At 35.7% G+C, this 18,004-nt stretch overlaps 1 protein-coding gene across 3 annotated transcripts in view; it reads left to right on the top strand.

Moving 5' to 3' along the window:
- TMEM260 (transmembrane protein 260) overlaps positions 1 to 18,004 on the top strand; it is a 70,976-nt gene that overhangs the window by 17,499 nt on the left and 35,473 nt on the right. For all 3 annotated transcript variants that reach the window (XR_004252657.2, XM_032179650.2, XM_032179649.2), the window contains exons 4-7: positions 6,115 to 6,292; positions 7,877 to 7,990; positions 11,425 to 11,604; positions 14,539 to 14,579. Coding sequence is in view for 2 of the 3 variants with exons in the window: in XM_032179650.2 (XP_032035541.1) it covers positions 6,115 to 6,292; positions 7,877 to 7,990; positions 11,425 to 11,604; positions 14,539 to 14,579 (513 nt within the window). In the remaining variant the exon portion in view is untranslated. The remainder of the gene's footprint in view (positions 1 to 6,114; positions 6,293 to 7,876; positions 7,991 to 11,424; positions 11,605 to 14,538; positions 14,580 to 18,004) is intronic.

The following is an 18,004-nucleotide window of genomic DNA, read 5'->3' as shown; positions in this document are numbered from 1 at the left end:
ACTGGGGGCAGATGGCTTACCATGTTGTTGGATTGGTTTGAGTCTGAGGTGATGATAATAGCTAAAATGGGATGGCGGTGGTATGGATGGAGGGAAGATTAGCTTTAAAAATTATTATGAAATGAAATTGGCAGGATGTGTTATTTTCGACAGAGAGAGAGAGGGAAAATAAGCTTTGATGATCACTACTAGGTCTCTCAACTTAATTAACTTGGTAGATAATGAAAGTCACTAAGATAGAGAATACAGGAGTAGGAAATCATTTTTAGAAAAGAGAATGAGAAATTAATTTTGTACATGTTGACATTGAGGTTCTGTGGGGCATCCAGAGTTGGACCGGCATTGGAGTGTACCATAGTTGGTTGGAGATATTTAAGTCCAACAGTACAGGAGAGTGCAGTGCGGGGAACAGATCTGTTTTTTTCAGTTTGTGGTTAGCAGTTGAAATCAAGATAGTGGATAAAGTTACTCTAACCACCTAGAGTGTGTAGAGTGAGAAAAGCAATTGCCTGAGAATGAAATCTGGGGAAATAACCAGCTTTAAAGAAACTAATGGAAAAAGAGGAGACATTCAGAAAAAAAACACAGAAGGAAGATGCAGAGCGAAAAAAGGAAAACCAGGGGGATATGTGGTCCCAGACATCAACTCAGTAAAGTGTGTCAAGGGGAGTGGTCATCAACAGGGATCCACACAGCAGAGAGGTCCAGAAAGCCTGTTGTCACTGGGGACCTCAGCAAGAGCAATTTCAATAGAAGGCTACAATGAGAAGAGAGGTAGAGGCTGCAGATGTGGACATGTGAGGCTGATACTGAGCCTAGCCCTTACCCTGAAATGTGTCTTCATGAAAACATCCCTGATGCCAACCTGCTTTGTAGTCATTTATCTTTGTCTCACTAAGGTGAAATGAAGTATGCTCAGATAATGCATAGGAAATATGACTTGAGCAATATAATGAGACTGTCTTCTTACAGAATCAATGAATTAACTGAAGACTTTCAAAGTCTTCAGAAAATCATCATCCTTATCACTACTGGCGTCATCCTTTGATGTGTCAGCACAAATCACAGATATGACTTGCTGTGTCCTGACGTGGGGGTCACGGCTCCTTAGTAGCATGCATGTGAAGCCATGGCACTGGGCCACAGAGCTGTATTTCTACATTGCACTCAGCCTGCAGACTTACTAGTGCACATGTACCAACTACTGGCAGACTTTCAGGACAAATACTTAGTTTTATTGAAAATCTTAGGATTTTGAGAACAGCTTTTTAAAACTCTGTTCCATCATTGGCTGCTTTCAACAGTAGAGTCTAATCTTGCTTAACTGGCCTGTTCCATCCACCAGCAATTTGATGTTGCCTTCCCCAATCCACTTTTCACTCCCTGGTATGACTTTAGCTTTCATTTCACCCATTTCATTGATGGCTCACACTGTCTGCGGTGTAATTGGCACCCACAAACCTTTGCTCATCCTTCTTACCTCCTCCATTAGCTCCGTATTGGCTTTACTTCCTTTGCTATTCAGTCTAGGCCCCATGATTCATTACTTTAACTCCCACTCTTGTCCTGTCCTTTTGCCCTCCTGTCCCTCTCACCTAGTAAAACCCCAAAGGATGGCTCTATCCAGCATCTCCAGGATAAAATAATATTTTATTATTATAATAAAGCCTGGCTCAGGCTACTGCAGACCTACCCACAGCCATGTGTACTGACGCTGCTGCTCCATCTCCACAGTCTCTGTAGTCTTCAAACTCAGCTGAGCATTAATTGCTACCTACAAAGCCTTGTGTGTACCCTTCTTGAGCTGTGGAATTTTTCCATAACAGATGTTTCAAGTTATCTCAACTTCTTAATCCACTAGTTTGTATATGTTACACAACAAGTAACTGTTGATTGATTCTGAGTCTTAGCATAAGGTAAACTTAAAAAAAAATTGTGTTAGCAGAGGAGTCTTATTATACATATAGCTCTGATAAACTGGCTCATGATCTTCAGTCTGTTTTCGTTGCTGCTTAACTGGATAAGGTGTAAAGGTAAAACAAAAACAAACAAAAAACCTCCTGATTTGGAAGACTTAGCTGAACCTATCTTTGGAAACAGAATCAATTAAACATGTATGTGTTACTTGGACTAAATCCAACATAAGCCCATACAAAATGGTAGTTCAAGCATCTCAGGTTTTTTAGAGAACGTTAGAATCTATTGTTTAAATTATCTATCATCCTCTTTGCAAAAATCCAAAGTCATTTGGGTCTTAATGGATAATTTTTCTTCCAAAATGAAAAGAGATGATGATAGTCAGATACAGTAGACAATTTGGTCAACATTTAAATAAGCAGTAAATATCCTACATATTAACTGTCATAAAGTAAACTTTTAAAGGCAGTGTGTTGAAATATGTACATTTTAAGGAGCATTCAGAGTTTGACTTATAAAATCCTATTGAAATCAAAGAAATTCATACAGGCTTACCCCATATAGATTATTGTACGAAAACATGAATACTAGTTCCTCCAAAACATTTCGTATTCTGTATATCCTATGTATGGACGTACACATGACTTTCTGCTCTTAGAGGCATACCTCCACTCTTCTGTTTTGCACAAGACTAGGAGAACAGGAGCATTTTATTTTCAGAATTTCTTCACACAGTTTTCCTTGAAAAAATAATGAGAAGTATACTAAAGAGGGAAGACTGTGTTTCAGTCAGGGTTCTTGGTTGCAAGCAGGTGACTCTGGCTGTGGTTTGCCGAAAAGAAACATAGTAAAATGAAGTTGGGAAGAACTCTACAATTCAATAATTAAAAAAAATCCAATTTAAGAAATGAGCAAAGGGTCTGAATAGACATTTCTTTAAGGGAGATACACAAATGGCCAATAAACACAGAAAAAGATGCTCAGCAGCATTAGCCATTAGGAAAATGCAAATCCAAACCTCAGTGAGATGCCACTTCACACTGACTAGGATGGCTAGAATTAAAAAGCTAGATAGCAAGTGCTCACTAGGATGTGGAAAAGTCAGACTCATACACTGCTGTTGGGAAACAAATTGAAAGATCCACTACGCTTTTGTGTGCAATACATTAGGACTACAAGGCAAATTCCTGTAGACTTAGTTTGATTTCCGAGCAAGTTCATCTGATGCTAAAAAGGTTGAGATTTTAGATTTGATTTCCATTACTGGTTTCATAATCAGTTACCTTGTCTTCTACGATTTTACCCAGCGGTCTCACATTATTTCTCTAATGCCAAGGAAAATCAGGTGAAACAGTACATGGATTGCAAAATCATGTTGACCTTAGTGGGGAGATGGAGAGAGAGAATTCAGATTATAGACCTTGCTGATATGGGATTAGTCTTCAGTAAATTACTTATGTACCTAACTTTGTGTAACAATCTAAGATAACCAGATAAATATTATTGAAGTCAAAAATTTGACCTTACATTCTTCAATTTTTAAAAGCTTAGGAAATATTTGAAAAAGCAGTTAACGTAGTTCATAATTCTAATATTTAATGTCAGCGGTTCAAATGCGTTAGGATGCCTTTCTGAGTGTAATAATATGTGTTAAAAATCATTGTAGATTAGTGAATGTTGAGTTTTCTTCCTGAGGATTCATTTATATCAGGATTTTATTCTGCTTAGCTTCAGGTAACACATTTCTGCAGGAATGTTGTAGAAATGATGCTGTATTCTTTTCACTAGAAGAGATTGGGAAGCATATGATGTTTGTCCTATTAGTAATGCTGTTAATTTTGCTCCTGTGGTTAAGATTGTGTCTGACAGTTTTCACCACTGTGAAGTTACCATTTTTCCCTTGGTAATTCATCTATTTATAGGAGGTACCTTGAGACTATACATATTCTGTTACTCCAAAACTTTTGCCCACTAGTTTTGGTATTCCTTGATTATTATTAAGATGGCTGCCAAATGGTGATTTCTGATTCCATCATTTCTTCTGCAATTATTAGTGACTTTCTATGGAAAGGCCAATGATGTCCTTCTCACCTATTTATTTACATCACTAGATTCATGGTTTCTTATGAATTAAGTGATTTACAAGCTATTACTATAATTATTTTTGATGCTTAAATTATCCCAGATTTGCCCAGTGGGAGCCTCTTTAAGCTGGCTCCTGTGTCCTTCTGTCATGCCCCCATCATTCTTTGAGCACTTCTTTACTTTCTGGCACAAGATGTTTCAGACTAATTTTGTGCTAGAGCTACCCCGGCTCTAGAATCAGCCATTTCTCCAAGGATGCTAATTTCGGTTTTAAATAGAGGAAGGAATCTTGTATCTTATGCTGACTTTCCTAAATAATATTGGCATATGAAACTTAGAAGTTCCTTTAAAAATGTTAGAAATACTTTAATTTGTTCTCTCGTTCAGTAAGTTTCCTTTGTGTGTTTGGGGCTAGATACTTCCAATATAAATGAAATTTAACTCCAATTCACATTTCAAAAACAATGTTAAAGTAATTGTTACAGACAATTAAATACTATAGATGTACAGAATGGGCTAAAAACCTAGGAACTGAAGAAACATTTGAGAAAGAAGTAGGATTTAAATAAATAGGAGCAGGGAGGACTTTAGAATCAGGGGTACAGAATGAGCAAAGGTATAGTGCTAGGCATAGGCATGTCTTATTAGGAAATTTTGATGAGCCTGACTAATTGGTGGAGAGAATAATGTTGATCATTAGTGAATGAGTGGGATCCAATTTATTGGAAGCCTGGATTCTAGGCTGACTGATTTAGAACTTATCCCTGAAGCAGCGGAGAGTCCTTAAGTTTTTGGACTGGGTAGTCATAAAGAGTATGTTTTAGGAAACTTGATATGATGTTATATTGTAGAATAGATTGAAAAACAGAAGACAAATTAGGGAACTCTTAAAATAATTAAGTTTAAGGCAGTAAAAATACAAATAGGAATGAGTAGACAGGAAAGTAATTTGGAAGGAAGAAATAATAATGTGTTGAATCAGGATCACTAGAAGAATGGGAAGCTGAAAGAAACGGGAAACTGCTGATTTTTATAAGAGAAAGAAAACAGAAATAAATTGCAAACAGAAACTCAAAGTAAAAACAGGTTTACTGATATTGAGATTTTTATTTAATCATTTAAAAATAATGATTGACTAAAGCCATAGAACTACTCTGTAACTTTTTATACAAAAGAATATAGTTGAAAATTAATGGTTTGGAGCTATAGAATATAATTGTTAGATGCAGTAATGCTTGCTGAATTTTCTAACACTATTAGAAATAGGCATTTCATAATAGCTTTCATTTTCATAGTTTTAGGTTAATAAGGAAATAGAAAGTTGTTTTGGTTTGATATGCACTAGTAAATTCAACCACACTACCAGTCTCACATCAAATCTCTGAACTGAGATCCAGATTCCTGATTGTTTTAAATGATATGGGTTTTGTTGGCATTTGTGGGTGAGAAATTTGTTTCTAAGTATAGCATCTGATTCTTCTGGTGTTACTGAAATTCACATTCCCATCTTCTTCTTTAGAAAAAAAATTAGTTTCAACTTCAACATTGTCTAAAAAAAAAACCCTTGCAAAGTAAGAACTGCACTGTATAAGATATTGAAATCATCAAATATTGTGATCAAGACATTCTTTGCCATGTGCTGAGAGATGATAATAGAAGGTACCTAGGTCCAAACATTCTACCTGAAGTGAGAATGTATTTTCCTGAATAAATATTTTTTCATTTATTAATTTTTACAATCAAACATTTAGGTGTTAACTAGACCATCCTTCTTCATGGATAGAGCAAGAAAATGACACAGGTTTGTTCTCTCTCTAGCTACTGTGTCTTCAGGTTTTCTGAACTGGCGTGAATCCTAGCAGTTAACATCTGAGGACTGAACCTCATTCTAGCCATAGGTTAGTTTATTTGTTCATTAATAGGTTAACATGTGAACTTCCTAATTAAAATTTGTTGAAGGAAATTATTATATGAGGTAATGTATTAACCATATAATGTGTTGGAGTAGTGCTGGGTGACTGTCATAGTTTCTGCTGGTACGGTTTACCAAAAGGAAAATAAAGTTAGTTCTTTTTGTTGGGAAAGAAGATTTCATGTTATCTGTGTTTGCAGGCTTTCTGGCTCATCTGCTGGAGGAATCCTTGCTGCGGGGGTGTTTTCATTTTCTCGTCTAACATGGCAGTGGTCCATTGCAGCAGAGGTTTTTAGCTTAAACAATCTGTTTGTGGGGCTGCTTATGGCTCTTACTGTACATTTTGAGGAAGCAGCAACTGCTAAGGAGAGATCAAAGGTAACCTATTTTGATCAAAGTGAAATCAGTTTTTGTTTTAATTTTTAGACAGATGTATTTCTTTTTAACGTTGGCTTAAATACCATTTATCTATTCTGATTACCGTCGGGATAATCTAGCATGTTGAGAAAGAAAATGATCTCAGTCTTTTTTTATTATGGATGGAACCAGGATAGCCCTTATAAAACATGGCACTTTTCTTCCCTCAGAGTTCAAAAGTTTTTTGGAGAATTAGAGGATTATAAAATCCCCTGTGTGTCCGGTGGGAAAGATAGGCTTGTTGGTTAATTCACCATCATTTGTTTGTGTATATTATCAGAAGGTGCCAAGCTCTACACTGGCCCCCTTAAGTTAGGATACATTGACTCACTCCTTAATTGCCAAGAAAGGTCAAATTTGTAATTTACTTAACTAAAAGAAGAGTGTCAAATGTAAACCATGAAGTAGTTCAGAAGAGATTACAATGAACTTTAAGGTAAACACTATCATCAAAATCACTTGACATGTGAAAGAACCTATCTTCTAAGAACTTACAGTCTACACATTGGGAAATGCCAAATCATCTTAGTATAGGCAGCTTTGTGTTGTTAAAGAGTATAGAAACAAAAGAACATCATGGTTTATATGTGGTTTCCTGTGATGCTATTAGAGGGGGTTTTTGGCTTAAAAAATGTCTGATCATGTTAAAAAATTATTCAATTCACTTTTTAAAGAGTGAGAAGGCACACTATTCAGGTTCAGGTATAGGGACAACTGCAATGGGGTTTTGTAGTAGGGGAAAGAAATCAGGCTCAATTCCAAATACAAGGGAAAGTGGGAATTTATAGCCAAGGAGCAGGGTGGGAGTTAGTCGATGGAAAATTACTGAGAGGAAACATCAGTGGTAAAGGGAGATTTGACTGAATTCTTGCTGAAAGCAAGCCAGGGTGATCAGACATCACCTAGGGAATGGTAGTGGATGAAGAACTTGATCGGATATTGAGAATTAGTGTTCTGGCTAAACTGACTTGACAGGATTGATGCTAAAACTGGACAATGCAGAGATGAACATGGAAACTCAAAAGTCAGGACCTAATTGGGAAGAGTTCAGAGGAGCCTGACTTGAGTTTGGTCAAGGAGAGAACCTTTGCCAGTTATGAAACTAACACATGTTGGAAAAACAAAAACACCACCCAGTGATAACCAGGTTTCTAAATAAAAGTGGCTCTATTTCATTTGTTTAATAGGAGAAAAAACAATTGCTGAATTTCAATTACAGATTTTACTTGAATAAGCATTACACAATACCCTATTACTATTACAACTTACCTATTTATCATACAGGATTTTCTAAAAGTTGGTTTGAAAACAGTTATTTAAGATCAAATTGCAATTATTTGAAGAACGTGGAAAATATTAATAAAAATAATAGTAACAAATATTAATGATTATTAAAATAACTGCTTGCATCTTAAAGAGGTTGATTTTAACCTAACTTATGATACAAATGCTTGGTTTTGATATAAAAATGGCTTTTTATTATTGTTCTTAGAGTTTTAGGTGAATTTTTTACTTAGTTTTTTTTTTTTTTAAATTTATTTTCAGATAGCTAAAATTGGTGCTTTCTGCTGTGGCCTCAGTTTATGTAACCAGCACACAATAATACTCTATGTTTTGTGCATAATACCTTGGATTCTCTTTCAACTTTTAAAAAAGAAGGTAAGTTTTTGAATTTTGTAAAAATAAAAATGTACAATATTTTACTTAGGTCTAATATAACATTTTTGTCATGAGAAAATTTCAGGCTTTTTCTTGGGTTTCATGTAAAGCATAAATAACCCTAGGGCCTAACAATATTGACTGAAAAAAATAGGATTTACAAAAATTATGCGGTATTGATTGCAGTGGCATCTGGCCTGTTCCATAATTTTGTGACTGATTCTGAATAGCATCTCGATGAAAGTAGGCTAAAAGGACTTAAAGCAACAATATCAAATTTTCTTAATTATCATTTTATACATTCTAAAACACAGAGTGGTGTGCCATCATACTTCATTTATTTAACTGTGTGCCGAGTCCTTGCCCTGTGCCATATGCTTGCTCCAGGTGCTGAAGAGTCAGCTCTCAACAAAACAGACATCACTGCTATTGTGAACTAAATAATAAAATCTCTGGTAACAGTATTGTTTTCTCAAAACGGATTCCCTAGAATTAAAAATGATTTATTGTTATTCTTTCTCTGAAAGAAAAAAATGATTGTTAATTAAAATGGCAATATGAAGCAACATAGGAAAATTACTTCATTAGGCAATGCGAGATTAAGGAACCCAGAGGTTAAAATAGTCTATATACAAAGCCAGCACTAGAGTCTTTTTACCTTATTGTTTGTTTGTGTACAAACTCAACTTTACTTATCCTTTTATTGTTTGTTCATTATACCCAGCTATAATCAGAATTATAATAGAAAACATATAAAACAAATAAAATTATTATCTAGAAATAGGGAAATAATTATACCAAAGCTTTAGATAACTATATTTACTATACTTGAAAACATTTCGCTTCTTAGCTTCTTAACAGTAAAGCAAAAAGGGTAACACGGAGGTTATAAAATTTTTATGATGTGATTAAAAAGTAAGTAAAAGGGGCTGGGTGCAGTGGCTCATGCCTATAATCCTAGCACTTTGGGAGGCCAAGGCAGGTGAATTGCCTGAGCTCAGGAGTTCGAGACCAGCCTAGGCAACATGGTGAAAGTCTGTCTCTACTAAAAATACAAAAAAAAGTAGCCAGGCTTGGCAGTGTGCGCCTGTAGTCCCAGCTACTCGGGAGGCTGACGCAGGAGAATCTCTTGAACCCGAGAGGAAGAGGTTGCAGTGAGCCGATATCGCGCCATTGCACTCCAGCCTGGGTGACAGAGCAAGACTCCGTCTCCAAAAAAAATAAATAAATAAATAAAAAATAAGTAAAAAGGAAACATAGCAGTTGACAGGAAAGAACTTTTCCTTGTCACTGAATTTTGTGAAGTCAATCATGTAAGTCCTTACGTAAATCTTACTAAACAGCATAACAGGCAGTGTCTTTAACGGTGGTTATAGTGTATATAGCAAGTTCTTTATATGGCCTTTTATTATATAAACCCTTGATTAAAAATGGAGATACAAAATATAACTCAGTGAAGCTTTTCTATGGAATACGAGAAGGAGGCCCAGATGTTTCTCTTGTGAATCAGTGGGGGTGGATGGATACATCTCCCTCTAGTATCAGTCATCTTAGCCAGGCTTCTGACCTGAACAGACATCAGAGGGGTGCATTCTCAGCACATATTTCATGTTAGTTGATTGAAAGGAGAGGCATATACTTTCTGTAAGACATGGAGGATTCAGAGTTGATAATTTTGGAGCCTGGACTAAGGGCCTGTTTTCCCTGTACTGAGGTAAGCTACCAGAGAGTGATGAAATCGTGAGAACTGTGACTCTTTATTTCCCATTAGTTAAAAAGCAGAGGCTAGAAAATAAGGCCTACCAATGAAGTAACAGGGTAGTTGGATCTCACTGGGAGGTGATTTGAGACAGAACAGAAAGTCCTGAGTCAACTGGTTTCAACCCTGGCTGCTTACTTATCTGAGAAGCTTTTAAAAAGTTCGTGTTTGTTTGTGTGTATATATACACAGATGTACATATGTACACAGTAATGTAGGTACATATGTATATGTGTATCTATAGGTATATACATACATAGGGGTGTGTGTGTGTGTGTGTGTGTGTGTGTGTGTGTGTATGTATTTATTTATTTATGCTAAAACTTGATTCTACCCTAAAATAATTCTAAGTGATCTGGGGTGAGGCCCAGACATCAGTATTTTTAAGAAGCTCCCCAGGTGATTTTAATGTGCAGTTAGGATTAGGAGCCACTTATTCCCCAACTCTGCAATAGCTCTCATGCAATTGTTTCCCTGTTTATTTCTCACACAAAAGGAAAATTCTGCAGCAACTCATCTTACCATTCTAAATTCAATTTTATAATATGCAGAAACTGCACAAAAATAAGCATTTACTTTCTTTAAAACTAATTTTAAGAATAGCAAAGGCATGTTGTTAGATTAGTTATTTCTTACACTCCTTTCATGCCATCATTTTTTATGCATCACTGCTATAGAAATCTCAAACGAAATCAGTACTGTAATAAAACACTTCATTTTCAATTAAGAATGTTTATTTGAAAATGCTAATATAAATCAACTGCTTGTTCTACTTCTGGTGAATGTGAACCTTGATTCTCACATTCATTCTCACATATGAATTTCTCTTTTTCGTAAAGGAAAAATTGGCCATTTCCAAATATAATATTTGTGAGAGAACCACCTTTCCCAGTTACTAAAGTAAGCAGTGTTTGAATCTTGGTTCAGATACACAGGAATTGATTGAATATATCAGAATTCGTATTCTTTTGGATTTAATATTTATAAAACTTTGTCGATATTGTCCTTTAAGAAAAGTATTTACAAATGAGAAATATATTTTCCCAAATAAGGTATATGAAGCAGCATTGTCATAACAACTAATTTTTTTTAATACTCTATCCTATATGTAAATTGAGGGGAAAAAAGCATTTGGATGAGCTTGGAGTTTATATAAAAGCTAGTTTCATTTATGCCAGACATTTCTGTGAAATGTTCAAAACCCTTGTTGAAATAATTGTCAACATATAATCATAATGATATATATAGTTGAAGTCTACTCCTAATGATGATGACGAAGTGAATTGGTCTTAGAATTGTATTTTGGGCATATTCAAAATCAGCCAAACAGCACATAATCACTTCCAAGCAGGTTATCTTAGCTGTGCAATGCTGCTTGTCATGACATGGTTTTAAATGTAAGTGATGCAATAAACATGATACTCATGAGCCTTTGCTAATATTATTTGCTTCACTCAGCTTTCACTTGCCATGCAAAGGAGTTCAGGCTGATGCAATTTTCTAGTAATCCATAGTAATCAGAAGGTTTAACATAGTATTCTGTGGTGACTTAATATAAATTGGGAGATCAGCTCTGAGTAAACATATTTGATGTTTTCCTTGATATGTTCTTGAAGTTCCAGGATGAATCTACTAAAATAAACATTGTTATACCACCCAATGTGCTCTGATGCAGGAACTCTCCCTGGGCTCTTTGTTGAAGTTGAGCCTGTACTTCTCTGCTGGTTTGCTGCCCTATGTCCACCTTCCTATCTCATCTTACCTTAATCATGCCCGGTGGACCTGGGGAGACCAGACAACACTGCAAGGATTTTTGACACATTTTCTCAGGGAAGAATATGGAACCTTCAGCCTGGTAAATTCAGATTTAAAGCCCTTCTAAGGAAACAAGTGGCAAAACTTCAGTGCTCTGCCTGGGCCTTGATTAAAAAAACAGTATTTATCAATCACAGTGGATCAAATATTTATTTTGGTTATTTAACAAACTTGCCCCTTGGAATATGGCCTTTGATATATGTTAGAAAAAAGTCGGAATCACTTAATTTAACATCATGTAGTTGTATATCCTGAATATACTTTTTAGGATAGCAGTCATTAAAAAGTCTTCCACCTGCAGTTGAAGCATTTCAGTCTTGTTAGCAGTGAGTCACTATGGGTACTTGATCTGTGAATAAAACTATTTGGAAAAGATCGAAGGAAAAAAAATCCTCAATTTTAAAAATTTTCTTTGACCAAACAACTTATTATTATTTATTTTTTTTTTTACATATTTCATGAACAGTGTTTATGTTAGTGTCTAGTTTTTAAAACTCAAGACATATCTGTAAATGCCTCATGAGTTCACTAAATGGAAAGTGTGCTCCAAAGAAGTTCAAAAGGCCTTGCTTTTCCTAAGACATATTAGAGGAACACATTAAATATAGTCGCAGTAAAGATTATCTGAAAAATGAAAGGATGAGCAGAAGATTTTTTATTTTCATATAGACAGTTATATCAGGTTTTTCTTTCTTGATTTGTACTTTTGTGTCCTACTTAAGAAGGCAAGTCTCAGAAGAGTATTTAGTACATAATACCACTTACACAAAACTCTAAACCATGCGAAACTAAACAATCTATTGTTCAAGGGTACATACAAAAGTAGTGGAACTATATATTTATAAAAAATAGGGAAATAACACCAAATTCAAGGTAGTAGTTACTACTGTGGGATAAGGAAGAAAAAGTTTTTGAGGGCTTTGGGAGATACCTTATGATATTGATGAGGTTTTGTTTCTTTTTAAAAAAAAAAAAATTTTTTTTTTTATTTTGTTTGTTTGTTTGAGATGGAGTCTCGCTCTGTCACCCAGGCTGGAGTGCAGTGGCGCGATCTCAGCTCACTGCAAGCTCCGCCTCCCGGGTTCACACTATTCTGCTGCCTCAGCCTCCCCAGCAGCTGGGACTACAGGCGCCCACCACCACGCCTAGCTAATTTTTTTGTATTTTTAGTAGAGACGGGGTTTCACTGTGTTAGCCAGGATGGTCTCGATCTCCTGACCTTGTGATCCACCCGACTCGGCCTCCCAAAGTGCTGGGATTACAGGCGTGAGCCACTGCGCCTGGCCAGTGAAGTTCTGTTTCTTGAATGTTGGATCTGTAGATTTTTAAAAGGTTCTTTGACCCTTAAAGATGTATTATATATGTTTTTTATGTGTAGGAGATGTTTCATAATAAAAAATATTAATTATTTTGACTTAGAGAGTTTGATACTTTACATTTATATTCTGCTTTACTTATTTTGGTTATTCCATAAAAATATTGTCTGAAGACCATTCTAGATTTCAAATTTCTATAATTCATACATAATTGTGAAATTATAGATGAACAAGTTATAATGAAGTTTAATCAAAGTGCTCATAAGGAGCTTAAGGAAAGTCTATAATGGAAGTATAAAAAGGTTATTAATTTATTAACATGTAAATCATTTTTGCTGGAATAGTTTGATTTCTAGCCAAATATTCTTTCCTTTCCATCTTTTTTTTTTTTTTTTTTTTTTTTGAGACAGAGTCTCACTCTATCGCCCAGGCTGGAGTGCAGTGGCGCGATCTCGGCTCACTGCAACCTCCACCTCCTGGGTTCCAGTGATTCTCCTGCCTCAGTCTCCTGAGTAGCTGGGATTACAGACGTGCACCACCATGCCCGGCTAATTTTTTGTGTTTTTAGTAGAGACGGGGTTTCACCATGTTGGCCAGGCTGGTCTTGAACTCCTGACCTCGTGATCCGCCCACCTCGGCCTCCCAAAGTGCTGGGATTACAGGCGTGAGCCACTGCACCCAGCCTGCCAATTATTACTTCTAAAATTCTTCCTAAAGGATGTCCAAATTAGTTTTCACTGACTTCTCTTTAAAAATTCAGTAAGACTCTGAACTAAAGACTTTGAGTGAAGAGAAATGATACATTGTACATTTAAAACCTGTATCTTTTAGACATACAGCCAAAAAGCATATGAAAAAGTGCTCAATGTCACTAATCATTAGAGAAATGAAAATTGGAACCACAATGAAATACCATCTCACACAAGTCAGAATGGCTATTATATGAAAAAGTCAAAAAACATGCTGATGAGGTTTTGGAGAAAAGAGAATGCTTATACACTGCTGGTGGGAGCGTAAATTAGTTCAGCCATTGTGGAAAGCAATGTGGCGATTTCTGAACTTAAAACAGAATTACCATTCAACCCAGCAATCCCATTATTGGTTATATACCCAAAGGGATATAAATTGTTCTGCTATAAAGATACATACACACATATGTTCATCACAACACTATTCACAATAGAAAAGACATAGAATCAACCTAAATGCCCATCAACGGTAGACTGGATTTTTTAAAATGTGGTACATATACACCATGGAATACTACACAGCCATAAAAAAGAATGAGTTAATGTCCTAAGCGAACTAATGCAGGAACAGAAAACCAAATACCACATGTTCTCATTTATAAGTAGGAGCTAAACATTGAGTACACATGGACACGTGTACTTAAGGGCAGAGGGCAGGAGGAGGGAATGGATCAAAAAAACTACCTATTGGGTACTATGCTTATTACCTGGGTGATGAAATAATCTGTACACCAAACTCCCTTGACACAGAATTTACCTATGTAACAAACCTGTACATGTACCCCGAAACCTAAAATAAGTTTTTTTAAGAAAATCCGAATCTTTTAAGTCAAGATTATTAAAATACAATAGCCTAATAAAGCGTCAGTTTAATGCTTGTGCAGATAAACTTTTGTCTTTTGTGTTTAGGCCAAATCTGAAATAGGATCCAGTATGTCTGAAATATTGCTGTGAGTATGAAATATTTGAAACTATTTTAAAATGAATTCTCTGTTAGTTCCTTTAAGTGATTTTAGGGATTTCTGAGTTTATCTCTTTGTAACAAAGTACGTCTGAGAAGTAGTTTTTACCCCTACAGTTAACAGTTGTTTGTATTTACAGTTGTCCCTCAGTATCCATGGGGTATTGGTTATAGGAACTCCTGAGGATATAAAAATCCATGAGTGCTCAAGTCCTGATATAAAATGGCATAATATTTGTATATAACCTATGTACATCCTCTTGTATACTTTAAATCATCTCTAGATAACTTATCATAACTAGTATAATGTAAATGCTGTGTAAATAGTTGTTGTGCTCTATTGTCTAGGGAATTATGACAAGAAAAAAACATCTGTATATGTTTGTACAGACAGTTTTTCCCCATTTTTTTTTTTTTTTAATTTAAGGTTAATTGAATCCACGGAGGCAGAACCCATGGATACAGAGGGCCGACTGTACTATCAAATATTTTTAGCACCTCCTTCAATAAGATTGAGCTTAAAATGAGCAATAAACACAACGGTGAATATTAGAATACTATATAGAGCATTTATAGAACTAAAATGTTTCAACCTTCAATTGAACAACTATTTTCTTGTTATTTTGGTTTTTAGTATTTCAGAGCTCAATTTATATAATGTCTGCTATGACTTCTTCAGGCTCTCCTTGCCATAAGCTCTATCTTTGGCTTACATATTTTTAACATCCAACCTTATTAGAGCTGGCTTAAGCAAATATATTTTCATCTATATTATTTTAATAGTGTACTTTGAAAACTGGGTTAATATTTGCTTTAAAACCTACAGATTAAGACAAGTGGAAAGATATTCATACCAACTTGATACAAAATTTTGGAAGAAAATAGGTTTCTACAACACTAAAGTGATGTCCTAACTAATTACTAATTTGGAACTCTTGGGGCTGTTTGAAAAAAAACTATGAGGAGAGTATTTCAACTTCATATGTGAGGCAGTTTATGAGTTCTCACAATTTCGGTGTAATTTACTTATTAGCTTGCTTTCTTCCAGCCATCCTTCCTTCCTTTCTTTTTAAACAACTTCTTTTTTCTACTTCAAAAAAGGTACATAATCTTTATAGAAAACTTAGAAAATACAGGTAAGCAAAAATAAGAAAATTAAAACTACCTATAAATCCAACATGCAGAGATAACCACTGTTACTAATCTGTTAATGACTATATTTTTCTAATATTTTTAAGATTGTTATTTCTTTTTAAAAGTAGGATCATAGTAAACATACTGTTTTATTAGCCTGCTGTTTTTCACTTTACATTATATCTTGGAAATATCTCCCTGCCATCAGTTACTTTCACATAACCTTTTGATGGTTCTCACCATTGATTTTAAATATTTCTTTTTATGTGTGAGACTTTTGTGGCTTTCTCATTTTCGCTGGGGGAATGTAACAAGAAGCTCACTTTTCTTTTCAAAAATAAAGATGGCACTGGGTGTGGTACCTAATGCCTGTAATCCCAGCACTTTGGGAAGCCAAAGTGGGAGGATTGCTTGAGCCCAGGAGTTTGAGACCAGCCTGGGCAACATAGTGAGACCTAGACTCTGCAAAAAAAAAAAAAAAAAAAATTTTTTTTTTTTTTTTTTTTTGAGAAGGAGTCTTACCCTGTCACCTAGGCTGGAATGCAGTGGTGAGATCTCTGCTCACTGCAACCTCTGCCTCCTGGGTGCAAGTGATCCTCCCACCTCAGCCTCCTGAGTAGCTGGGATTACAGGTGTGTGCTACCATGCCCAGCTGATTTTTGTATTTTTAGTAGAGACAGCATCTTGCCATGTTGGCCAGGCTGGTCTCAAACTCCTGACCTCAAGTGATCCACCTGCCTTGGCCTCCCAAAGTGCTGGGATTACCGGAGTGAGCTAACACAACCGGCCTACAAAACATTAAAAAAAAAAAATAGACAGGCATGGTGGCAAGGGCCTGTAGTTGCAGCTACTCAGGAGGCTGAGGTGAGAGGATCGCTTGAGCCCAGGAGGTCGAGGCTGCAGTGAGCCATCATCATGCCACTGTACTCCAGCCTAGGCAACAGAGTGAGACGGTATCTCAAAAAATAAAAAAAATAAAGACAGTCAAATGTCATATCAATGTCTCTGAGCTTTCATTTTATTCTGCTTTGCTCCAGGCAGAAGGACTCACTGCCTGCTCTTTTCTATCTACCTTCCAGAGATCATTATAGTATTAAGGATAACTGATATCTTTTGCCTTAGCAAACCCTACATGAACTCCCAAGAACTCTCGAGAGTAATCCTAGACCATATGACTAACTTTTATTAGTTGCACATGAAAGTCATCTATTGGGACCCTTAAAGGCCTCCTTTACGTTAAAATAATAGCAGGCTGTATACCCAGAAAAAAGACTTGACAAAAGTGATGACCACTCACACCCACACTTTTGTGTGGACCAAGTCATCATGTAGAATGAAGGCATAATCTTAGCACTCCCTGAATGAGAATGTCTAGTCTTTAATTGTTTCAGGTGGGCAGGGATGTTGAAAAAGGCGACTCATAATTAACTTATGAGAAAATCCTTCAAAATGATAGAAGCTAATCATCTACCCTTTTCCAGTCAAGCAAATTAAATTTTTTCCCCATGCATATCTCTAAATTGCAACCCTGTACAAGGAAATTATTGAATCTAACCTTAGGCAGTGACCATCTTTCAGCGCTTACACTTAAGCAATAGATCTCCAAGAATTAATTTTGAGACTGACTTCATTCCTTTTGAAGAATGGTTTGAAATGGGCCTCATGCTAGAATCAATTTTTCAAGTATATTTGAAAATGAGTAAGGATATCTTCTCATAGTAGATGAGTCTTCATTAGTAAAATGCACATTGTATGGTTTCTATAATTATGGTATCACATTTTCTCCAGTAAAATTGCCGGCAGGGAGAAGAAAGTTCTTTGAGATGATATATAGAGTCATTTCTTTTTTAACAATTAGAGACAGCTAGAGCAGAAGCTATTCTAGAACTCAAATTTTAATACCTGAAAATGCATATGAGTTACTGGAAGAATTTAGTTTATTTGTAGGAAAAAAAATACATTTCTCTGAGATTGCTTAAATGTTTCTTGAACCAAAACAAATAATATAGAAAACAAGGGAACCATTTAAGGAAAAAGATAACCCACAAAAGAATGGCTGGGAATTATCTCTCATGGCCTTTATTTTCTTCATATTAGATCTCCAGAAAGCTATTTGAATTAATTTTGTTATCATTTGCTAAATCACTGGAGGCCATGTCTACATTGCCAAGAGAAAAAAGTTCAAAAACTCATTTCAAACAGCTTCCTACCAAACGAGTTGGGGATATTCTATACAGTATACCAATATAAAAAATCCAGAAGAATTATTTGTTCTGATCC

Source organism: Hylobates moloch, unplaced genomic scaffold (genome assembly GCF_009828535.3).
Source record: "Hylobates moloch isolate HMO894 unplaced genomic scaffold, HMol_V3 SCAFFOLD_16, whole genome shotgun sequence".
NCBI lineage: Eukaryota > Metazoa > Chordata > Mammalia > Primates > Hylobatidae > Hylobates > Hylobates moloch.
Note: the sequence above shows the minus strand (reverse complement) of the source record. Positions and strands in the feature narration are given on the sequence as shown.